The following is a 25688-nucleotide window of genomic DNA, read 5'->3' on the forward strand; positions in this document are numbered from 1 at the left end:
GTAGGCATTAAGCAGTTGGCACATTTTATTAATTACATAGTTGACAGTAGGAATTAAGCTGTGGCCAGTGGGCATTAAGCAGTTGACAGTAAACGGTAGGCATTTAGCAGTTAACAGTAGACATTTAGCAGTTAACAATAGGCATTTAGCAGTTAAGAATAGGCATTTAGCAGTTAACAGTAGGCACTAAGCTGTGGTCAATAGGCATTAAGCAGTTGACAGTAAACGGTAGGTATTTAGCAGTTGACAGTAGACATTAAACAGTTGACAGTAAGCATTAAGCTGTTGACAGTAAACGATGGGATTAGCAGTTCACAGTAGGCATTAAGCAGTTGACAGTAAACGGTAGGGATTTAGCAGTTGACAGTAGACATTAAACAGTTGACAGTAGGCATTAAGCAATTAACAGTAAACAGTAGGCTGTCGTCTATGGAATTCCATAATTTTCCACCCTTAATTTATCAACTTCCTTATCAGTTAAAACCACCATTATATTAATATGATATATCAAGTTTAACACTGTTGTTGGAATTTGGTTTTTCTTAATCATACCGGAACACACGGGAAGGAGTATTCCAAGCGTGATAGTCACAGAATTTGGATCATTAACAGTTCAATCTTGTGGATTGACATAGAATTTTGTCATACAAAAATCTATTCTGTTAGTTTACGGGTGATTCATGGCGTATCTAAGGCATTATTTCTCTAATTTGTTAAAGCTTATAAAAAATCGTCATATGATCTGAACAAAATGTGTGGGCTTGAAGCGCAACTTTTAAAGGCCCATTATACCCAAGAATTGTTTTTTCCCCTAAAGTTTTTTTTTGTGTCCTGTTTTGAGTTTCTAGATTTTTTACTGATTTGCCTATAACTAGTACCACAACAATCTTTTGCTTCGGTTTCTTTTGTTATTAGCATAGTTAAAGCGACATTTTGCTACTTTTATGACAAAGAATTCCCCCATTAGTGCTCCTTTCTCCAAGAGATAAGCATCTTACACGCTCTAAAACCGTTATTTCAACATTTTAAAACTCATGTTTGCTCTTTCTTAAGATCGGAAAAAATATTCACTTCAGAAGCACAATGTGCCTTTAAAACAACAATAAGGCTTTATAGGGTAGAATATATTTTGTTTACAGTTTAATAGTACACTAGTACATTGTACCAGAAATTTGTATTTGACATGTGTGAAAGATAGGTAAAGATGACCTGTTAGTCAAATCATTTCAATTGCAGTAGTGCCATTAGAGTTTTGCAATTCTTAATTTTGTAAGTTAGTAAAAACTGTCCTTTGAAATAATCAGAAATTCGGCATAAACTAAAATTATAAAATCGTAGTATAGTGGCATTACAAGTGTTAACAATGTGTCACTGTTGTTATTTATCTTCTATGTTAAGTTGTTCAACTTTCAGCAGACCTCGTTGTGATTTCAATTTGGACCAGAGTCTCGTTTTTATACATAGAAGAAGGGATATTGTCCATACATAAAATAATACATTTGAGCCATGTCATGACAAAACCAACATAATGGGTTTGCGACCAGCATGGATCCAGACCAGCCTGCGCATCCGCGCAGTCTGATCAGGATCCATGCTGTTCGCTATCATTTTCTCTACTAATATTGTTAGAGGGTTTGTAAGCGAACAGCATGGATCCTGATCAGACTGCGAGGATGCGCAGGCTGGTCTGGATCCATGCTGGTCGCAAACCCATTATGTTGGTTTTGTCAAGACTCGGCTCATTTATCTCATCTCCAATGTAATTGGTAATGCTGTAGATGTTATATGTCATACAAATGAAAATAGTTAGTTAACAGGGTATACGATCTTTAATATGGGAGCGTCCGTGGCTGAGTGGTTAAGGTCGTTAACTTCAAACTACTTGCCCCTCACCGCTGTAGGTTCGAAACCCGACAGAGACTATGAATTCTTTTTCTATGGAAGCTATCCAGCAAGCTTACGGAATGTCGGTAGGTCGGGCCTGAAATAATGCACGGAAGGGCACCCGAGATCTTCCTCCACCAGTAAAGCTGGAACGTCGCCATATGACCTACAAAGTGTCTGTTTGATGTAAAACCCAAACAAACAAAATCGTTTAATATAAACTGTATTTGGCATGTGACATCACCTTATGATTTTCTACTAAAGGTATATAAAGCATGCCTGTAGGTCTAATAGACTTTTATAATAATGTTCAGTATGTTCAGTATATGTGTTAAGATATATGTTAAAATTGTAATAACCATTTAATCATTTTTTTTACGTGTTATATTTTTTTGACTGATAATTGTGTTATTTTGTGTGTGCGTTTTCATTTTTTTTTTATTTTAGAAGGCCGCATTGTAAATAAGATGTTGCAATCTGTATATGTCTTAATGTGTTACCTTCGATAAATAAAGTTATTACTATTAATAAATTTCTTGAATTCTGATTGGCTTAAACACTTTGTATACTATATGCTGTATATACTGTGAAGAACCAAAGCAGGCATACATAACAATGTATTTCAATATAGACGCTTACCTACATGTCTGCATAAAAGTTATTTTTGTGTTTTGTTCTTGGTCACAGGAGTGGGTGGACCGTGAGACAAGGCGGACCATACCAAGGCAGACCATAGATCGAGACAAGGCGGACCGTGTTTTGGGACAGGGCGGACCATGACTCAAGACGATGCAGACTGCGATTTTAACGTCAAATTAAATACATTTATACATGTATCTTAAAATTAAATCTTTTAAGAGCAATTTTAATGTCATCTGTAGTCTATTTAAGTCATATGAACTCCTGAACAAAAATTATTGAGATAGTTTTATATTCTTTATTATAAAATGTTGATTGCACTATCAAAAGTAGTTAGGTAGATATATTAGACTGGATAGAAAAAATCACCTATGTAAAATACGTATATTGTAAATATATTTTATATAGAAATTAAATGATATAAAATATTCAGAAATTTGAAACTATAATCTTATTTCTAAAACCTTTATATATATACTGTATATAAATTGCAATCATTTTGTATGTTTCTTATATTTTACACTGTAAACATTTCATGTTTTAATTTAATTTTACTTTTATTTATTTATTAAGAAATATCAAAATTTAAACAATACAATATTTTTAATAAATGTCCATTACAATGATTAAAGAGGTTTTGAAACTATCTGTATCTATTCACTTTATGTATAGCTTAGTATTTATAAGTAAGCATTTACAAAATTAAATTGGTCTGACGGATTTAAATTGATAAACACTAACCAATTTAGTTTTTGAAGTTATTTTTATAAACAGTCGCTTTACAAGACTGATTATTAGTTAGCCAAAATTTAATAAATTTACTTAAGTAAATGTGTTACGATTCATCTGAAATACTGCAATCCTATCGGACAAAATATAATGTTAAACACTAACAGTAGTTAATACTTTATGTATATATTTAAGTTCATTAATTTGTCATTGCATCTTTGGATATTTTAATTCTCATTGTGTAATTAAATAATTGTTGTTATAATTTGAATTGAATTGTTCAATTTGTTTATATTTATTTATTTCAGTTTCATCTTTACATGTATACATAAAAATATATATATAAAACAAAAACATAAGATACTTTAAAAGCCATTCTAAACAGAATTACAAGACTTTTTACTTTTGCCTCTAAGGGAGACAACTCCACAGACCATATAACAGCTGTTTGCTGTTTTATGCACTGAGGAATTGTCCCCCCTAGCTACACGAATTTCATATTAATTAAAAGGTTATGTTATATTTTAAAGACATAACATCAATATATTCACACTATTGCATGTTTTTCTTACAGAAGTTTACATTGTGGTATAAAATGGGACACAATGAATAAAACAATACTAAAATGTTTAAATGCAAATGGTTAGAAGAAAAATTGACCATTATCTATCATTTAACATAGGAAAGTATGTCATTTATTATAAATCAATTAATGACATTTATAAAACCATATCCTGTCCAATAAAATTTCCTAAGACTGTTTTCACTATAGTTTTATACTGTCCAATTAAATTTATCTAAGACTAATCTATAAAATAATATTCACTATTTGAAAACTTAATAACAATGTTTGATATGTGCAAGAGACCACAATCTTAGTGTTATGACTTGTAACTAACTTAAACTCTCTATTATTAATTGGTTCAATTTACACCTTGCCTTGGCTTCTATTAAAAAAGGACAACAATAAATATATATATATACGTCACTGTGAAAACAACAACATAATCATGTACAATGTTTTATTTATAAACATTTAATACTTAACATATGCTATATTTCATATGCATTTCATAGCCAACCTTTAAAGTATTTTATAACCTATGCAGCTATGGTAAACAATGACATACCCAATGGGATCTTATTATCTACATCTGCATTAAAAAATTGTTATGTTTTCCAACTTTGGATCTCAGGTGAGTGATCTACGACCTTCTTTTTAACCTTTAACCTGCTGAAATGGAAAGTCATTAGCCTTATTAAAAAGTACTGAACTCGGCCAGCTATACTGTTGGCTGACCAACTTCAAACCCCACCATTTAATAACGGACAGTTCAAAAAATGGAAGTTTGAATAGTTCATCAGTTAAATAGTTAAATATTTCAGCAGTTTGACATGTTTTTTGAAAGCCTTACAGTAATAATAGTTAAAGCAGTTACTTCTGCAGTAAGGTAAAATACAATTGTATATTTAATTATTTTGTATAATCAGAATCGAAATAACCCTTTTTTTCAATTTTTAAAACTGTTATAATAGATTTGCAGATTACACATAAAATCCAATCAGTCTTGAATAAGTTTCTTGAAAATTTCGCTCATTTTTGTGAGGTTTCCTCTATCACTAGTCAATGTCCTTGCTTCACCCATTAGTTTGTTTATGGCACGCTTCTTTCCTTTCTTGATTTTAGCCACCTAAAATAATAACAAAATAACACAAAATCATTCATCTGTTGTGTTGAATTGAGCTAACATAAAAGAGTTGTATAGCATTTTGTTGAAAGTGTTTATACTAGTAGTTCACCACATCATTTATGTAACCATATTTGGAAGCTCTTCAACTTTCATACAAAAAAAAGAAAAGAAAAAAGACTGAATGCCGTCCTTCCTTGCTGGATGGAAATGAATGTTGTTGAAGAGAAATAGGGTTATTTTAAAAGTACCTTAATCTTGTATTTTGGTTTAACTTGGCCAGGGTAGGTACATACTTGCACAGTGTGATTTGAATTTACTGGGCTAGGATAATTAGAGAATCACTGATTGTGATTTGGTTCAACTGAGCCTGGGCAGCTACTGTATTCAGCTGAGTGTGATCTGGTTTTAATGCCCAAAATAGGTACTGAAGTTCTAGGTATTATCTTGTTTTACTGGGCCAAAATAGGTTCTGTATTGCCAAGTGTGATCTGGTTCTACAGGGTCTGGAAAGGTACAGTATTGTTGTGTGTGATCTTGCTTTAACGAGTCTGGATGGATACTGTATTGCTGATTATAACCAGGTTTACAGGGCAAGGATTGTTATAACTATATTACCAAGTATAGTCTGGTTTAACTTGGCAAGGATAATTACTGTATTACAGAGTGTGATCTTGATTTATTAGGCCAGGACAAGTACCGTATTATTGTGATCTGGCTTTACAGGACTAGGATATGTACTGTATAGTCTGGTTTTACTAGATCAGGATAGGTAATTTATAGCTGTATGTGATATAGTTTTACTGGGTCAGTAAAACTACAGAATCATTGGCGTATCAAAAAGTTTATATTAGCACTACAATTGACAGAATGATATGCTACCTGAGAAGGGTTTTCTTGTATAATCTTTTTACAAACATCAGTGAGATATTCATCATCATTTATCTGCCATACATTCCACATGTCTGCCAAATATTTTGGATCTTTACTTTCACCATCCAATAAGCCTCGTATTATCTAAAAATAAAAAAAAGATTAACTTTACATTAAAGTTGCAGCTGAATAAAGAGAAAACATATTTAGTTAACTCAATGCCTCCATGACATAAGATCTGTTGATACAGGTACATTGTACAAATCAATAAGATGGTAACTAAATTCAATAACTGTCCGTTCTATGCCATGGTTGAAAAATATTCAAATACATATTCATTAAGTTCAAAAGGGATAAATTATTCAAGAAAATAGACAGATCTATACAAGCAACCATTTGTACTTTTCAATTAAAGTGTAACATGCATTGATATTGCTTTCAAATTTCCTGTAAAAGGTTAAATATGCCTATTTTTGATAGAAAATCTTGGGTGAAAATGGATGCAATTTTCCTGAGTCCTTATAAACTGATAAGAAAGAAAGTAATTATACAGCTCAAAAGCAGGTGTTTTTTTCACAGGAGGGGAAACTAACCCTACCCTTAAATTTGGGGGACTGATATATGTGAAATAGACTCTCAGAAGTTATCAAATTTTGACATTATCATTGGCCAAAAAAGTAGGGCAAACAATAATTATGAGAAGATGTAACAGTTATTCAAATATATTGAACAACTTGATTATAGGACCCGACCATCCAAAGATGCCAAAACCAAAATTGAAAAAGATCCATCCATTGATTCTAGAGACATTCTAAGGTATTTCTATTTTTAGCATTAGCCTCTCCTATAAAAAGATACCATCTAAAGACATTGGATATTAAGATTTGTTTTAATACAGCATTTATTTATTATAAGAAATCATTTCAATTTTCAGCTCTAAAGGCCTTAAAAAGCAGCAGACCAAATTTATTTGCACACAATTTATAGATGTACAAATTAAGTTTATTTTCAACATATGTACAGCAGCTTGATTATGATGAAAGCCTGCAGATTATTTAAACAATTCCAGAGACTGCTTCCTGGAACTAACCGGTTCTGTTGGTGTTTGTGGTAAGGTCATGACCACAGTAGGGCTCAAACCGACAGTCCCTGGCTTGAGACACAGATATATTCACCACTAATCGTTCACTCTGATATTAAGTTTGATGATCCATCCATTGCTCATGAAAGAATCAGTGTCTCAGACATGCCCTATTTCTTGTATAAAAGTTGTCATTGATCTTGTCAGTTAATAAATTCTGCCTGTTTCTGACCAATACCCACTAATCCGACAATGCATATATGGTGCATAAATCTCTTACCTTCTGAACATTCAACAGAGACAGGTCTTCATTTATATACCAGTCATAAAGGTCTCCTACAGACTCAGGTGATATACCACTACAAGAGAAAAGTAAACAACGTAAGGATTTGTATATTTTCTACATTGTACAAACCATAAAAGCCCAAATCTACTCACAAGAATGAATAGCAAATCTTTTCAAATGTTTTAGCATTTTAGACACAGTCTTAAGGCACTTTCATTTGTTTCAATGGGCCTATCTTTAAGGTGAAGTTTCTATAGAATGATAAAATCAAATTTAATGGACTATCTGAGAATGTTACGGCCCAATTTTTGTAAAAGAGGTCATTACTTCAAAAAGATTCTATTTTATCTTATATGATGTGGGAACTCAAGTATATTATTTTCAGTCATTAAATTTTGCAAATTGGTCCAATAAAAACTACATAAATATAAAAAGAACACAATTGTATATATAAAAATCGAATTTGAAAAGGTTACCTTAGCATCTTACATACCTCTCAGAAAATGTTGAATCATGTTCCAGTATAACATTAAGGAAATGGTTAATGAGAAATGAAGTAAACTTGTTAATATCCCTAGTCGCTACCAACTTCTCATACACATCGACTATCTCCCCATTCTGAAATATATACAATCCTTGTATAGGAACATTATCAAAATGTATAGTTCATCAAACTTAAATGAATATGTGACATTGGTGAGGAAACCTGATTTGGTAGAATGGCTTTTTTTGTTATGTAAATAATCTAAGTGTCCAGCTTTATTTGTCATCCAATGAAAATGCTGTATTTCTTAAAATATCTGTGTGTTCATTTTCATAAAAGAACATTCAACAAAAGTCGATACTATTTCAAATTCATTTCTTGCATTCATAAAAATAAACGGGTAGTGACATTCTCCAGTCGCTATTTCTCCTGTTGAGGTTTCTTATTTCTGTAGAACAACACAGATGAACAATAACATTTACATAGTGGAGTTTTCAAAAAAAAATACAGATAAGATTCTGACTATACACTCTTTACTTTTTTAGGTGCAAAAAAACAACAACAACAACAGATAAAAATGTTTATAAAATATGCTAAGAAGCTCAGTGAATGAAAATAAAATTACCATGAATGATGATGTTGCATTACTGTTATAACTTACCACAATAAAATTAGCTCTATACAAATTGAGTCCATATTTATTCATAAGATAGTCTCTAATCTCATTTGGCAATGCTGGCAGCTTTTTCTCCACATTATCTATTATTACACCGGAACAGGAACCAGGACTGACATCACAAAGGGAGTGTAGGTGTAATGGTGGAAGATTGGGTTCCGGCATAAACCTGTAGTCCTGTTTAGATTCCTTGTCTCGCATAGGTACAGTTTTACTGGAAAAAATAAACAAGAGGGCCATAAGTACAACCACTCGAGAAATATCTTACTTCAGGAAACTGAAACAATCTGAACTTTAATTTACAGTACCATTCAGTGTTCTATCAAATCCTGCTAAGTTGTTATAGGAAAGTGGATATCATTGAAAGCATTTCTGAGGCATAATGGGCCTTTAAGCTGTTGTTTAACATAGGCAGTCAGTATATAAATGATAAATATACCCAGTATCTTTATCAAATGATCTTGTTTCATTGACGACCTCATCACCTCTCTCTAATACCTCTATCTGCCTCTCTATTTCAAAATCTGTAATAACCAATAACATACAATCATTAATCAATACTTTTGCAAGAAAACTGCACATGCTAGTATACTACATTAATACATGTTTGCCAGAACTCGGCAAATGTGGTTTTTTCCAACCTAATCCATAGGTACAAACTAACTTTTACCGTTATAGCTTTACGGTGCATTACCCGTCACAATAGATTAGTCAAACTCTTTCCATTATTGTCAAAGCTGTATCTGTAAAAGCTTGTTTGTACCTACGGATTAGCTGGGAAAAAACCAAATATTCTTAATTCCAGAGTTATTCTATGTTACAAGAAAACTTGCATTAAATAATGGATAAAATCTCATGAGCATGTGTCGCTCTTGCATGTTCTAAATTAATATACCTAACTTTAAAAGAATTTTATAATTTTACTTCAAAACATCTAGTTTAATTTGGACATGCCTACAGACTTGTTAAAGATAAAAGCCTGAAATGATGGCCTGTCTGAACACAAAACTTTCTAATAAATTGAAATATTAATAAAAATCTTAAATAAAAATATCTTAATAATACTTTTTTTCTAATCCCTTAACCAGCTGGAACCAAAAGGTGAATAGCCTATGCTACCAGTATAGAGCCAAGCAAGTCTGCACATCACTATTCAGTCCAACCAGGCTCTTTATTGTTGGCAGCTAAGTTTTTGTATTTTGATACTGAAATCCCTAAAACTTTGAATAGACTGCTCAAAATTTCAAACTGGGCAAATCCATTATACAAATTCAGTAGGTTTTCAGTTACAAATATAAGGAATATAGATTTTAATGGCATCTCATTTGAAGTAAATTCTAATATAAATCCTGTAAATAACCTTACCTATAGCTTTCTTCAGACAGTTGATGCTGTTGATATTTTTAACCTCTGACCTCGTTCCTAGTGGTTCTCCAGGTCTGTGTACAGAGATGTTTGCATCAACTCGTATTGAACCCTCTGTAAATAAAAAAATTCTAACTGAATGAAATACATTGTAATCAGATTATCAATAGCAACTTGTTAAAATCTGAATATAACTGCAAGTCAACATTAATAGAAACCCATTTGATGAACCAAGTACATTCGTTTTTATTTCTTTGGTTGGGTTGCACCATCACAGAAGAAGTCATATGGCGACTTTCCAGCTTTACTGGTGAGGGAAGACCTCAGATGCTCCTTCATGCATTATTACTGGCATAAATGGGCACCTAACTAGAACCACCAACATCCATAAGCTAGCTGGATAGCTTCCTCACATAAAAGAATCTGAAGCCCCTTGTGAGATTCAAACCCACATTGGTGAGGGACAAGTTATAAAAAATTTAAATGTATTTTTGAAATAATTCCATAGGGTAGTGAACAAATGTGAAAGCTCAGGAATGACTTTGAGTAGAATCATCAACCTTCTATAATTAGCTGGATAGCTTCCTCACACAGTAGAATCCAAAACCGCTGACCTAAAGTTCTAACACACAGGGGTGACAGGCAAGTGTTCTGAAGCGAGTGAACTCAACCACTCGGCCACAAAGTCTGTAATACAATTTTGTGTCAACACCAACATAGGGTAATAAAAAAAAAATCACAGACATAGGGTAATAATAATAAAAGCCAAGAAACAGCATTTTCTTCTAATAATTTCTAACATCAAGAACTAATAAACCAACCTGAAAATCTACCATTACATGTACCAAGTGTAACAAGCAGCAGACGGAGTTCTCTAACAAATGACCGAGCTTCATTTCCTGTGTGAAAATCAGGAGCTGTCACAATTTCCATCAATGCAATGCCTTGAAATTAAAAAGTTGAATATTCAAATATTTAACATGTAGTTATTATTATCCTCAGAGGTACCAGGTAATTACATATGATCACCTTCCTCACAGGGATCCTCCTTATATCCTCAGAGTGATGTAATATTTAATTTAGATATCATCACCCTAAGAAGTATCTCATATTTATGTATTACAATGTATCTAAATCTGTTATTTTCATTTTGTAAACCATTACAAATGAAGCTATACCTGCCCTATTGAGATCTATCAGACTTCGAGCCTCCAAATCGTCGTGGAGACTTTTACCAGAATCTTGTTCTAGCTGTAGCTGTAATATACGTGCTGACTTCTCGACGCAGTCTTCTTCTCGTTCACCATACTCTATGTACCGGAAAGCACCATCATTGGCTATTGCATGATTTTGCTGAGTGATCTGATATCCTGCCTGAAACAATACAAAACATAACATTAGGAATCAATGCTTTCATATAAGACCACAAACATGAGAAAACAGCCCTTAACATCACTAATTGTTTTTTAATTGACATTTTGTTTGTTTGTTTGATTTTACGCCTTTTTTCATCAGTATTTCAGTCATATAGGCGGGTAGTTTCCTAACCATCATTCCTGGAGAGTTACACCAGTACTAGACTACCTTCCTCCGCGCTTAACTACAAAAGCATCTCACGGGTATCGAACCCACGCCAGAGAGGTAACTGGATTAGAAGTCATCGACTCTAACCCCTCGACCACGGAGGCGGTTTTTTTAATTGACATGTTCAATTCTGAAAGAAATCCAATTCAATAGCTCTTGAAGTAAAGAAAGCTTTTAAAATTTGCTTATTGTTACCTATTCATATTTATCTTCATTTCAAGGGTAATTCTTTTTTTTATTTTTAACATCAATGACAACATTTAACGTCTTTTGACATCATTTGTAAATGTTGTTGCGGGTTGTTTTTTTCATGACAACCTTCAATTATATCAATATGCACAGCAACTAACTTTTCTTACTACAGTACTTATTTATTCTCACAGAATTGTGATGGATATTTATATTTGAAAAAAAAACAAACAAAATAAACCCACAAAACTATCTAAAACCAATAACAAGTGGTAAATCTAGCATTTTTAACCGATACCATTACTTCTTACATATAAATTTTTTCAATTCAGTTGTAATAGATGTCTATTTCTTACAGGTAAGTCAGCATAAAAATAGTGTTTCCTATCAAATCTTGAAACCTTATTGATCCTACATTTTAGAGCAAGAGCCGTGAGTACTCCAGCTTCTACACATCGCCTGTTTAACACCTGTAATGAAAAAAAAACATATACTAGTGTTATACCTTAAATAAAGCCAGGTCATGTATACCTGTGCAATAATACCCTATTAATTAATTTTCAAAACTCTTACATTAACGATTAGGGCATCTGTGGCCGAGGCTTGCCCCTAACCGCTGTGGGTTTGAATCCCCACAGGGACCTTGGATCTTTTCATGTGAGGAAGCTATCCAGCTAGATTATGGAATGTCAATGGTTCTAATCAGGTGTGCCTATTAAGTATGCTATTTGAGAATTTCCTGACAGTATTGCAATATGTTTTCTCTTCAAAATTGGCACTCAGTACGTCAGGAAAATAAAACACAATCAATTTTTACAATAATTTAAATTACAGTACAAATAATGAGGAATATGCAAATTCCTGCAAGTATCGAGAAATCTCAAAAAGCAAGACTCTGAGTGGATTATAAATTTCTCGGACATAAAAGAGTGACTTTGAGACAATACAGAGTGACAATTTTGTCCGAATGACTCTCAGAATCTCCAAGCCAAAAAGAGTGTCTTCGAGTGAAAAATATTTTTTCTTCAAGTTATTCCGTACATTTATTTGAAATTTTTTAAATGATACTTAAAAGTATAAAATGAATAAATAAAGAATTCATCTTATGAAAAGAAGAGGAAGAAGAAAAATGTGTTGCCAGACACATAAAACGAAAGTAAAACTAAAAATCTTTGTCTCTCAAAGGGTGTTTCTCTACAGAGGTTATAGTGTTTAAGCTTACAGGTAGTGTTCCTGGAAGAGCTGAATCCAAGAAAGAAACTTGTGAGTTCACTGGTGCACCATATTTTGACGATGCTCCGGAAAAGAGTTTTCCATCAGCTAGAATCTGGGCGTGAACCTCTAGACCAATCACTGGCTGCCATTCAACATCTTGTTTCAGCTGTTTCAGTTGAGTACTTTTAAATCTGAAGGAAAGAAAACTTTTAGATAATCATGATTCAAAAGATATCATATACAATGTACATTAAATGACCCTGTTACCTTAAAATCATGTCAGAATATATAATTAAGGTTTAAAGTTAAAAGGCAATTACATGGGATGTAGTAATCTCCAGTCTCATCTTATGTCATGATAATCTCCCTTGTGACAGTTACTTACCATATCTTCTATTGAGTCAAACTCCTGCTGGGAACCTAGAACTTCCCAGTACCTTAACTTAAGATTAGTACAGTTATATAATAACACACGGATATCAGTAATTTAAAAAAAAATTCTGAAGATTCATACTAAAACACTTGTTACCTACTTTGATACATATGTACATGTATATAAAAATGAGTGATATACATGTACATGTATCTGTGTATATATTATTTTCCTTGTAGCACCTTTTTCAGAGATAAAACTTTTTCAGATAAACGCTGATAAATTCTAATCTCAACTTCTGGCTCTTGACAGTCTTGTACAATTACCAGTTTATATCAGATGGAAACTAAAGAAACCTTTTTTGTCGTTTATTCAGGCTGATAACATATCTTTGCCTTGCAATACCACAGAAACTACAGATAGATCGCTTAGAAGTCACAACCAGTGCTGTCATTTTTCCGTGGTTAGAATTACGATTATGCGAATTTTACGCGATCACCGTTTTGCAATGTTGTGGGCGTAAATTTTGTAAAATGATTTTCTGAATTGTTTTGAAAGTGATTCCCGTTTAATAAATCAAAAATGTTTAAAAGACTTTTAAAGAAGGACACGGAAAAGGTTTATTTACGTTCTTTGTATTGAGTAATTATAGTATCAGCAATTGTCAATGTGTATTTATTCTCGGTTATCTCTATTTCGGATAAGTTGAATTTTGATCTAGTTATTGAAAAAGAATCTTTACTGTCGTACATTTACAGTGTTTTCTTTTTTTCTTGAAATAATCATCATTTTCATGATGTCATGAGTATGTTTTTAGAATTGTAACCATTTGTTAATCTCTTGAAAACAGTTGGTCAAAAATGCCCCCCACCTGTAAATTTTGATGAATCAGATGGTCTCATGACAAGGTGGACTATACATGTATATCAGGACAGGGCAGATTATACACAATATTCCTCAACTTAAGTTCGAAACACAGACACTTGGCCGAGTAGTTTTTGTGTCAGACTAGTAATCTAATGATCGCTAGCTACATGAGTTCAAACCCAGTCAGCAGGGTTTTCATTTTTATCTCAGACAACAGAATGATGCTCCAAAGAGATCAACCGATTTTGCCAATGGTCAAGGGTGATACTTTAAAATACAACCGATTTTAACAGCATTTTAACTGATGGTTTGGATCGCCTATCGGTTAATAATGAAAACCCTGAGTCAGTGGCAAGTCTTTGTTTCCTTGAGCAAGAAACTAATTACACTCATTGCTCAGTACTGGTTGGTTCCAGGAACAGATTTTAAAGTGTGTCTATAAGCTTATAGCTTCCTACACAACCAAACTAAAATAAATTCTGTATAAACCAAACACAGACACTGGAGGTCAGATTGTGGCACCCACCATGATCCGCCCTATGTTTTTTCTCAGTAACCTTGTACATCTGACACCAGCAGTACACCTATCTCAGTCAAACTTGGTTTGATTTAATTTCCATTAAAAATCCCATGTAATATCAAGTCTCAATAAAGTAAAGATTGCTTCATGTATATAAACAATTGAACATGGATTCAATATATCTTTTAAAGCCAATTAAAACATCTTTATTTACTCTTGCGGTCTTGCCATGATTTTGCAGTGTCACTTACCTTTCATCTGGAATAAGAACCAATGTTTAATGATTCATCAAGATACTATAATTAACATATTATTGATATCGAAAGTAGATTTTGCATCCTGTCCATTCAATATGAAAAGAGTTCTGACCATTCTATCATTTGTTTATCGAGCTTAGACACAGTGTATAGCAAGAGTCCCGGCTCGGTAAAAACAAAACCACAGATCAAACATGAAATCATATTGGTTGGACAAGGAATGTGTTATATGGAGTCTGCAGTCTTTATTGAGACTTGATGGTAATATAAATGGGATCCAGGGGTGTAGCCAGCTTTTTCCAACTTGTAGGCGCATAGAAGGGGGTCAACAAGTTTAGTTTTAAAAGAGCAAAATGCGCATTTCAAAGTATTTTCAAGGAAAATTATCAAAACAACAATCAAAACTACGAATTTGATTAGATATAAACTTTATTTAGGACGGTAAATCATGCATAAGCTTAAAAAACACTTTATTTGACCATATGGCTTGAACCCACTACCATCCCCACCCCGCCTGTTTTTATTGTATTTTTGGGACTTTGGTAAATGTCAATTTATACACCAACTTGTAGGCCCGGGCCTACATGGCCTAATAGTAGCTACACCACTGGGATCTTTTTTATATGGATTAAAACAAGATTATTTAAGATGGATGCTATATTTGTTTTAAAATGTAAAAAGAAATTTTTTCATTGACAACAAGAAATGGTCAAGCTGGGGTGTGGGTCTTATCCTCAATTGTCTGTGGTTCTAAATAAATTTATCCCTGTCCTGATACGCAGTACTGTCTGCCTTCTGCTATTGGTAACCTTCAAGTCTTTAATTCCAATACAGCAGAAGTCATGTACATAAGCATTAAACTATAATTGGCTAGAGCTGCAGAGTTTCCAATTTGCATTCCTGTCAGTATGCACATTTTTCCTTGCTTTGTGACAAATCCAGATATGTTTTTATATAAATCTATTTTCACATGTTTGTTTGTAATAAAAGGTAATTGTTTCTATTTACCTTTGGTAAATTTGGACTGTTTCTTCTTTTGGTAAAAAATATTAATAAAAAACACCAGTCAGCCTTTTACTGTTCCCCAGTCCTTTTTAAAAACCTGTTGTCAAAATATGCCCCAATTGCATTTATTTCTAGTTATCTCAAATAAAGTTATAAATTTTACTTAATTAAAAAATGGTTAAAGAATCATTGTCAATAGTATTTAACCATTACATCTGATTATATGTTTAAACATTGTCAGAAGCTATACTTTACACATGTCGACACACTGAGGAGTAAAGCACATGCACATATTACTTTATATAAATTATTTTAATAATATCTGTTAAACAGTTGTGGAAATTATATTCAAATATGTATCTACGAAATTTTATGTATCAACCCATAGTACTCAAGTTGTTAACCTATTTTACCTTTGTATACATATATAATTACGTCTTTCCCAACATTCCTCTTTCAGCCTTCAGCACGGTCAGGCATTTTCCAAGATTCTAACACAGAAGCTCAGGTATACACATGTAGTAACTTAAAGTTACTTACAAAGTTTTAAAGTTTTGCACATATACTAAGCTGCAAAATTATTTTTGTTTCTTGATTTATTTATAAACATTTTTATAAGAAATTTTTAGCTTAATTATATACACATGTACTTAACAATAAAAGAAGATGTTGACAAAAAAATATCCATAATGACTTATACACATAATGACTTAACATTGATTAGCAAAAGATTTTTATTATGACTAAGAATTGGCCAGAGTAAGTCCTGTTTTTACAGAGCAGTGTTCCATAATGTGCCAAAATAGGCATCTTTATATAGATTTTCATGAAGAAAGGTAAAGAAAGCTTTAAATAATTTCTTGTCAAAAATCACAAGATCTTTTATATATTTGATATCAAACTTAAGAGATGGAAGTCAGGTGAGTAATGTAGAGCCATAATAGCCCTCTTGTTTAAGAAAATATTATGAAGTCCATATTTATCTTGCACAGCCTCTCCTCCTTCCGACCCATTTATGTAGAAAAAGTCATTAACTATTCTTTATGCATATGAATATTTTAACTTTACCATTATTTTTCACCTATTTGTAGGAGAATGTTCACAAGTTACAAAACATAATTTATAAGGAAAGGATAGAAATGAAAAATCCTCAAAGAATGATCTTGATTTCCTGCATTTTTATTATATTACTACATTGTATTTGCTTTATTTCAGGGATTTTTGTGTCCAACATGTATGAAAAACTTGCCATCAGCTGAAGCATTGCAGAAACATTTTGATACAGAACATAATGCGTCTGCACCTACTGCAGATTCAGGGGTAGGTAACTTTATTTATTTGGTATTTCCTTTTTATTAATGTAAACAATCCATATTTTTGTAAATATTAACATTTTTCAAATCTCTAGTGAATGTTTTATAGTTGATTCAAATTTCTTCATGATACTCTATAAGATTTAGCAATGCCTCTCAATGTCACTAATAAAGAATCACTTGCCCCACTACCCCATTGCTGTTAGTTCAATTTCCATCTTTAATTTGAGAAAACTATCCAGTTAGCTTTTTTGAGGTGGATGTTTCTACTCAGGTGTGCCTGTATATGCCTGAAATAATGCAGAAAGAGACATCTGAGGTCTTTCCAACCATTCAAACTGGAAATTCACTGTATTACATTTGGTGTTGGTGTGTCTTGAAACCCAACATGAAAAATATTGATTTTTCAATACATTATGTTACTTACATGTATGAATTCTTAAAAATTAACACGATATGATAATATAATAACCTTCAATAAGGTAAGCGGTGGCCTAGTGGTTAAGGTGTCTGCCTATCAACCCAGAGATCATGGGTTCGAGCCCTACTCGGGTTACAACCATGTTTCTTCATATGACACCAGTACTAATGTTGTTTCCAGGAAGCAGACTCGAAAGTGATTAATATAAGCTGCAAGAACTTGTTTCGCAATCGAGCTTAAATAAATATGTTTAAACCAATGAATTGGGACACAATTACACTATTACCTAGCTAGGTTATAGAAGGTAGGTGTTTCTACTCAAATACCTTAGCTGACGTAAGTAATGCAGGAGAGGGCACATGAGGTCTTCCTCGGGGACACCTGAGGTCTTCCTCCACCACTAAAAGCTGGCAAGTTGCCATGTGACATTTGCAGTGTGTTTGTAAACCCCACAGAACAAACAAACATCTTAGACTGTAGCATTATTTTAATGAATTTTTTGCAGGAAGGATTTGTTTGTCCTATGTGCCGCAAGTCACTTTCCTCACCAGAAGATCTCCAAAACCATTATGAGGAAGCACATGAACATAAGGGATCAGAAAACAGGTTTATGACAATTGATTGTATATTTTTTTATTGTTAATGTAATTGTTACATTCTATGATGAAGGTCACTTTTGCTGTGATTGATCATGAAATCTTTTACTCTGCTATGGTATGGTACAGTAACAGAATTAATATCAGTTCCTTGAGAAAGCTAAGGCATTTAGTACTGATAAACTGTTCGACAGTCTGCCCAGGAATGATGCAGAGCTGAACTGTGCTCTGGTGAATTCAAGTAGGCTTTGTGCTGTGATTTGGAGGGTAAAATACAAAAAAAAACAGTATCATTTATTTTTTATTATACAAATGTATATATATATAGGGATGGTGATGTGTTTGCACTACGGAGAGAGATTGAAGAGTTGAGAAAAGCACTGGCAGATCAGGGTGGTAGGCAGGGAAAGAAATCTTCTAAACCATTGTCAGAGGAGGTATCTACTTATCTATATATTTTTCAGGGGGAAAAAACTTTGTAGAAAGTTAACAGTTTAGTCACGACCATGCATTAAAGGCCATATCGTGACTTTTTAGCTGTACTGTGGAAGGAAGTCTCTTCTTGCATTCTTTCAGACACAAGCTGTCACCTGAGTAAAACCGCCAACATTCCCTGAGCTAGCTGGATAGCTTCCTCACATGAAAATTAAAATAAGTTATAAAAGAAGATACAAATGTATATTTAAAATATTATATACAGTTAAAAACGGTAGGAAATATAGAAGGCTATTAAAAAGTAAAGAAATCTGGCATACACAAGTATTTGTTAAATACAGTCAAAATGACTAAAAGCAATTTGATACTAGCTAAGTTTGCACAACTTGACAATATCAGGGGTTTATCTATACATATGCTTCTATATTTAATGCATGGGTTCTGGAATAACCTTATAAGAGGCTCTTGATTTGTTTCTTGTATTTGATATTTGAGTCTTGTTGATTTTACTTGTGAGAATCAAACTCAGCCCTTGTGAGATCATTGCCTAGTAAAATCCACATTTAAACAAATATCAATTACATATTAAGATATTCTTAAAATAACTCTTTTAAAAGAAGGCTTTGTAAAGTAAGTTTCTGTATAATTATATAATGTCGCTTTAATTAATGAATGTTATGAATTAAAATTATTTTTAGTTTGCCCGCTTACTTCAATAGGTAATAGAGCATAGGACTTTTATTCCAAGGTAAGCCTGTCCCTGGGTAAGGCGAAATTTCTCTGTGACTATTGTTGTCTGACATTAAGTCTTATAGATATTAATCTCTCACCACTGATTCAGAAAATAATTAGGGATTAGTAGCCAGTCACTTGCAGAGAAATTGGTAATAACTGTTTATTATCTTGCTTTATCCAGGGAAGCATGTTAGGTGGGCTGACTGCCAAGATATGTCCAAAACTGTATTGAAATACGGTAAAATACACACAAACAAACTAACTAATCTATTTATGTTGGAAATGATATATATTGACACTTGGTTTATACAGAATTTATTTTATTTTGATTGTGTAGTAAGCTATAAGCTTATAAACACACTGTTGAGTCCATTCCTGGAACCAACCAATACTGAGCAGTGAGTGTAAATTTGCTTGCTCAAAGAAACAACGACCTCACAGCCCCTGACTTGATTTGAACCCATGCTACTAGCCAATATTAGATTATTAGATAATATTGTCACTTGATGATGTACATGTATGTTGATAGGATATAGATGAACTGGAAATGATGAAGCTCCAGCTGAAAGGGTCAGAAGAAGCAAGAACCTTGTGTAAGTTACTGTAATGCTAACATTTTTCAATAAATGATTTTTTTGTAATGCATTTTAACATTTAGTAGATTCTAAGGTGCACTATTTACATATGTCTATAAATAATTACTTTCAGTGGGATCTGAGGTGTACCACATACATATATATGTGTATGTGTGAACATTTACTTCGAATAAGAACTGATGGTCTGCATTGCCCTATTGATGTACATGTGTAACAAAAATTCATATAAGTCTAATTATTTACTTTCAGTGGGATCTGAGGTGCATCATTTACATATACTAGTATGTGTTATAATTTATTTTCAGTGGGATCTGAAGTACACTATTTACTTATATGTGTTAACATTTACTTTCAGTGGGATCTGAGGTGCACCATTTACATATACTAGTATGTGTTATAATTTATTTTCAGTTGGATCTGAAGTACACTATTTACTTATATGTGTTAACATTTACTTTCAGTGGGATCTGAGGTGCATCATTTACATATACTAGTATGTGTTATAATTTATTTTCAGTAGGATCTGAAGTACACTATTTACTTATATGTGTTAACATTTACTTTTAGTGGTCTCTGAGGTGCACCATTTACATATACTAGTATGTGTTATAATTTATTTTCAGTTGGATCTGAAGTACACTATTTACTTATATGTGTTTACATTTACTTTCAGTGGGATCTGAGGTGCATCATTTACATATACTAGTATGTGTTATAATTTATTTTCAGTGGGATCTGAAGTACACTATTTACTTGTATGTGTTAACATTTACTTTCAGTGGGATCTGAGGTGCATCATTTACATATACTAGTATGTGTTATAGTTTATTTTCAGTAGGATCTGAAGTACACTATTTACTTGTATGTGTTAACATTTACTTTCAGTGGGATCTGAGGTGCACCATTTACATATACTAGTATGTGTTATAGTTTATTTTCAAGTGGGATCTGAAGTACACTATTTACTTGTATGTGTTAACATTTACTTTCAGTGGGATCTGTGGTGCACCATTTACATATACTAGTATGTGTTATAGTTTATTTTCAGTGGGATCTGAAGTACACTATTTTTACTTGTATGTGTTACCATTTACTTTCAGTGGGATCTGAGGTGCACCATTTACATATACTAGTATGTGTTATAATTTATTTTCAGTAGGATCTGAAGTATACTATTTACTTATATGTGTTAACATTTACTTTCAGTGGGATCTGAGGTGCATCATTTACATATACTAGTATGTGTTATAGTTTATTTTCAGTAGGATCTGAAGTACACTATTTACTTACATGTGTTAACATTTACTTTCAGTGGGATCTGAGGTGCACCATTTACATATACTAGTATGTGTTATAATTTATTTTCAGTAGGATCTGAAATACACTATTTACTTATATGTGTTAACATTTACTTTCATTGGGATCTGAGGTGCATCATTTACATATACTAGTATATGTTATAATTTATTTTCAGTAGGATCTGAAGTACACTATTTACTTATATGTGTTAACATTTACTTTCAGTGGGATCTGAGGTGCACCATTTACATATACTAGTATGTGTTATAGTTTATTTTCAGTGGGATCTGAAGCACACTATTTTTATGCTCCCCGAAAAAATTTCGGGGGAGCATATAGTCGCCGCCTTGTCCGTCCGTCCGTCTTTCCATCCGTCCGTCCGTCCGTACGTCCCCTTTTCTTGTCCGGGACATAACTTTGAATCAACAACAATTTTTGAATTATTCCCCTTTGTTTATTTTTACACTTTGAACTTTGTCCGGGACATAACTCTAAAAGTATAAGAGGTATCAACATGAAACTTTGTAGGTAGATAGATCTCATTGAGTAGGTGTGCAGTGCACAAGAAACGTAACTCTGCCTTGCCTAATTTTTGAATTATTCCCCTTTGTTTATTTTTACACTTTGAACTTTGTCCGGGACATAACTCTAAAAGTATAAGAGGTATCAACATGAAACTTTGTAGGTAGATAGATCTCATTGAGTAGGTGTGCAGTGCACCATAACTCTGCCTTGCCTAATTTTTGAATTATCCCCCTTTGTTTATTTTACACTTTGAACTTTGTCCGGGACATAACTCTAAAAGTATAAGAGGTATCAACATGAAACTTTGTAGGTAGATAGATCTCATTGAGTAGGTGTGCAGTGCACAAGAACCATAACTCTGCCTTGCCTAATTTTTGAATTATCCCCGTTTGTTTATTTTACACTTTGAACTTTGTCCGGGACATAACTCTAAAAGTATAAGAGGTATCAACATGAAACTTTGTAGGTAGATAGATCTCATTGAGTAGGTGTGCAGTGCACAAGAACCATAACTCTGCCTTGCCTAATTTTTGAATTATCCCCGTTTGTTTATTTTACACTTTGAACTTTGTCCGGGACATAACTCTAAAAGTATAAGAGGTATCAACATGAAACTTTGTAGGTAGATAGATCTCATTGAGTAGGTGTGTAGTGCACAAGAACCGTAACTCTGCCTTGCCTAATTTTTGAATTACCCCCCTTTGTTTATTTTACACTTTGAAATTTGTCCGGGACATAACTCTAAAAGTATAAGAGGTATCAACATGAAACTTTGTAGGTAGATAGATCTCATTGAGTAGGTGTGCAGTGCACAAGAACGGTAACTCTGCCTTGTCTTATTTTTGAATTATCCCCCTTTGTTTATTTTACACTTTGAACTTTGTCTGGGACATAACTCTAAAAGTATAAAAGGTATCAACATGAAACTTTGTAGGTAGATAGATCTCATTGAGTAGGTGTGCAGTGCACAAGAACCGTAACTCTGCCTTGCCTACTTTTGGAGTTATTGCCCTTTGTTTATTTTACACTTTGAAATTTGTCCGGGACATAACTCTAAAATTATAAGAGGTATCAACATGAAACTTTGTAGTTAGATAGATCTCATTGAGTAGGTGTGCAGTGCACAAGAACCGTAACTCTGCCTTGCCTTATTTTTGAATTATCCCCCTTTGTTTATTTTACACTTTGAACTTTGTCCGGGACATAACTCTAAAAGTATAAGAGGTATCAACATGAAACTTTGTAGGTAGATAGATCTCATTGAGTAGGTGTGCAGTGCACAAGAACGGTAACTCTGCCTTGCCTACTTTTGGAGTTATTGCCCTTTGTTCATTTTGACACTTTGACTTTGTCTGGGACATTACTCTAAAATTATAAGAGATATCAACATGAAACTTTGTAGATAGATAGGTCTCATTGGGTGGAAGTGCAGTGCTTAAGAATCATTACTCTGCCTTGCCTTATTTTGAAGTATTTGCCCTCTTTTTTATTTTTACTTTTTGACTTTTGTCCTGGACAATACTTTAAAACTATTAGAGATATCAACATGAAACTTTGTAGGTAGCTAGATATAATTGGATAGAATTGCAATGCTTAAAGAACCTAAACAAAGCCTGGTCTAATTTTGGAGTTATTGCCCTTTGTTCATTTTTACACTTTGACTTTTACCTGGGACATAATTCTTATATCATCAGGAAACTTTATAGATAGATAGATCTCATTGAAAAGAAGTGCAGTGCAAAAAAACATAACTCCCTTTGCCTAATTTTGGAGTTTTTGCCCTTTGTTCATTTTTTTTATACTTTCTTGTGTCCAGAACCTTCTCTGGGAGCATCACCCGGTTCAACCGGTTCTTGTTACTTGTATGTGTTAACATTTACTTTCAGTGGGATCTGAGGTGCACTATTTACAAATGTGTGTTATTATTTATTTTCAGTGGGATCTGAGGTGCACCATTTACAGACAAAAAAAGCTAGCCTCAACTTTAAATAGAGCACTTTAAAAAAAAAAAAAAGACTGTGTTTCCAAAACAAAAGGGACCCGAAACTTTAAAAATTTTACTTTTTTCCAACGTTCACTTTTTGTAGTAAATTAGCTTTTCTTTTCATAGGGAAAGGTAACTTTGGGGTTTTTTTTCCCCCAAAAATATCAAAAACAATTCACTTTAAACTTTTTAGGCAGTTTATTATCAAAATTTTATACTGTAAAGAAAAAGGGGAGATCCCTTTTAAAATTTTTCTGTTAAGTTTTTAGGGTTGGAAAACATCTTGAAGTTATGGCTGAAGAAAGCATCAAAAAGGGGAGTAAAAATCTTTTTTTTAATCGGAAAATTTATAGCTTAAAATGTTGAAAGTTTTTCCTTTTTAAACTTCCCCATGTCAATGTCCCAAATTTTAAAGATAGGCCCAGCCACGGTGAATGCCAAAGCTAAAGCAGATGAATATGAAGGTCAGAAAAGTGCACTAGAAGATCACCTGAAATCCCTGAAGGTAAAGAAATAGTTAAGGTTGATATGACTCTTTCTCAAAGAAGTAAGGTGTTTGTATTTCACTTGAATTTTATGTTGCTTGGTCAATTGTTGAACCACTTTGTTTCTTTATGAGAACACAGTTTGTTTCTATTTTAGTTTTGCTGGTTACTTGCATTAGCTTACCGTGTATGTTTCCCTCCCAAAGTCCAGCTAGTGTATGGAATGTTGGTGGTTCTACTTCGGTACCCACTGGTGGTGGTCTTCCTTAACTATTAAAACTGTAAAGCCGGCATATGACTATGACAGGGTTGGTATGATTGAAAACCCAACCAGTCAGTGAATTGCGAGAGGAAAAATGTCTTTTGCAAGCTCTTAAATTTGTAGGAAAAAAAAGTTTGATCTATTTCAAAATTGATAGCTTAGTTTTATTGCATTTTTACATTAAAATCCCTTTAACTTTGAATGGACTGCATAGCAAAGGCACTACACAATTCTTGAATCATGAACATTATGGCTGTTTTAGGAGCAGATAGAGGCAAAGGAACGTTATGCACAGAGCCTGGAGACTCAACTTACACAGAGGTAATGTTGTATACATGTTGTTGATCTGTGTTATAAACCGTTATTTTTACATTTTTTCTTTGCTTTGCAAACAATTTAAAATATTTTGACATATCTGAAATCAAATTTAAATGCAAACATCTCAAACTGTCAAAATTTTGCAATACAAATGAGATTTAAAAAAATGTTACATCTTAAGCCATTGTGAAAAATTTACTGTATAGTTTTGAAAGTTTGAACATTTTTCCTGATCAACCATGTTTCACATGCATGCTTTTAGAATTTCAAAAACAAACCTTATCACAAAATTGCAAATCAAACAGAAAATATATCGTAAGTTCTCCAGTATTTTTTCTTCTAAAAGTATGATATTTTTATCAAATACCTTGCACAATAAAGTGACTAGATACATACATGTATTTTGTGTAAAGTAGGATACTGATCCATGATGCACTTTTATTTTTCATTCTATAGTTCTAGTTTATCAAACCCTTGTACAGTGGTAGTTGTAGATGGATATACTGGTTAAATATCTATAAACACAAATTTAAATAGAAAACAAATCTGCAGTATTATTTTGTTATAAATTCTTTTGACTTGTAAAAATACTATTAAAAAGTGAAAAATTTTGTTAGCTATATAACCAATCTGTCAGCTCTGGTTACATAAGTGAACAACCTTTAATACAAACTGTTTATATTTGGTCATATAACCTGTCAAAGATCTTTATAAAGATTATACTGGTTTATCCATTGAAATGACTGTTAATCATTAACCTGTATGTATATGAGTGGTGTCTTACACAATTTGGTCTTTGTGGAGTTACAAGTGATGTCATTGATTTAAATAGCAACATCAGTTGGTGTTTGCAGTATTATAGTATCATAAAATTACCATAAAACATTAACTTAGCATCATTCTTTTGTGATCCCAGTACTAACTTAGCATTACAAGATAATTCTACTACAAAACAATTTGAAAAATTAGATTGTTGGGGACACAAAGACCAAAATTGCCTCACA

At 32.9% G+C, this 25688-nt stretch overlaps 2 protein-coding genes across 2 annotated transcripts in view; one reads left to right on the forward strand and one right to left on the reverse strand.

Moving 5' to 3' along the window:
- Positions 1 to 4640: 4640 nt before the first annotated feature.
- Positions 4641 to 13567, reverse strand: LOC132724678 (glutamyl-tRNA(Gln) amidotransferase subunit B, mitochondrial-like). Its single transcript, XM_060709611.1, has 12 exons — positions 13423 to 13567; positions 12701 to 12884; positions 11835 to 11948; positions 10884 to 11079; positions 10527 to 10649; positions 9706 to 9819; positions 8780 to 8864; positions 8326 to 8554; positions 7674 to 7798; positions 7175 to 7253; positions 5823 to 5957; positions 4641 to 4943 (listed from the first exon to the last, which is right to left on the reverse strand). Exons 1-12 carry the CDS (start codon positions 13518 to 13520, stop codon positions 4815 to 4817), a joined length of 1611 nt encoding a protein of 536 aa, XP_060565594.1. The 5' UTR covers positions 13521 to 13567; the 3' UTR covers positions 4641 to 4814.
- Positions 13530 to 25688, forward strand: part of LOC132724683 (early endosome antigen 1-like) — a 58183-nt gene continuing 46024 nt past the window's right edge. The window contains exons 1-9 of the mRNA XM_060709613.1: positions 13530 to 13684; positions 16176 to 16223; positions 16931 to 17035; positions 17955 to 18055; positions 18374 to 18482; positions 19745 to 19808; positions 23572 to 23610; positions 24039 to 24124; positions 24629 to 24687. Coding sequence (XP_060565596.1) covers positions 13649 to 13684; positions 16176 to 16223; positions 16931 to 17035; positions 17955 to 18055; positions 18374 to 18482; positions 19745 to 19808; positions 23572 to 23610; positions 24039 to 24124; positions 24629 to 24687 — 647 coding nt within the window. The 5' untranslated portion in view covers positions 13530 to 13648. The remainder of the gene's footprint in view (positions 13685 to 16175; positions 16224 to 16930; positions 17036 to 17954; positions 18056 to 18373; positions 18483 to 19744; positions 19809 to 23571; positions 23611 to 24038; positions 24125 to 24628; positions 24688 to 25688) is intronic.

This window comes from Ruditapes philippinarum, unplaced genomic scaffold, assembly GCF_026571515.1.
Source record: "Ruditapes philippinarum isolate M1 unplaced genomic scaffold, ASM2657151v2 ctg703_1_1_1_1, whole genome shotgun sequence".
Lineage (NCBI taxonomy): Eukaryota > Metazoa > Mollusca > Bivalvia > Venerida > Veneridae > Ruditapes > Ruditapes philippinarum.

Excerpts from the sequence above, each read along its gene's own strand:
- LOC132724678 (XM_060709611.1), bottom strand. The coding sequence starts at position 13,520 with ATGACAGCACTGGTTGTGACTTCTAAGCGATCTATCTGTAGTTTCTGT. Across the intron at positions 7,254-7,673 it reads GATTCAACATTTTCTGAGAG|TGGTATATCACCTGAGTCTG; the intron begins GTATGTAAGATG and ends TTTCTCTTGTAG. Across the intron at positions 5,958-7,174 it reads CTCTGTTGAATGTTCAGAAG|ATAATACGAGGCTTATTGGA; the intron begins GTAAGAGATTTA and ends TTTTATTTTTAG.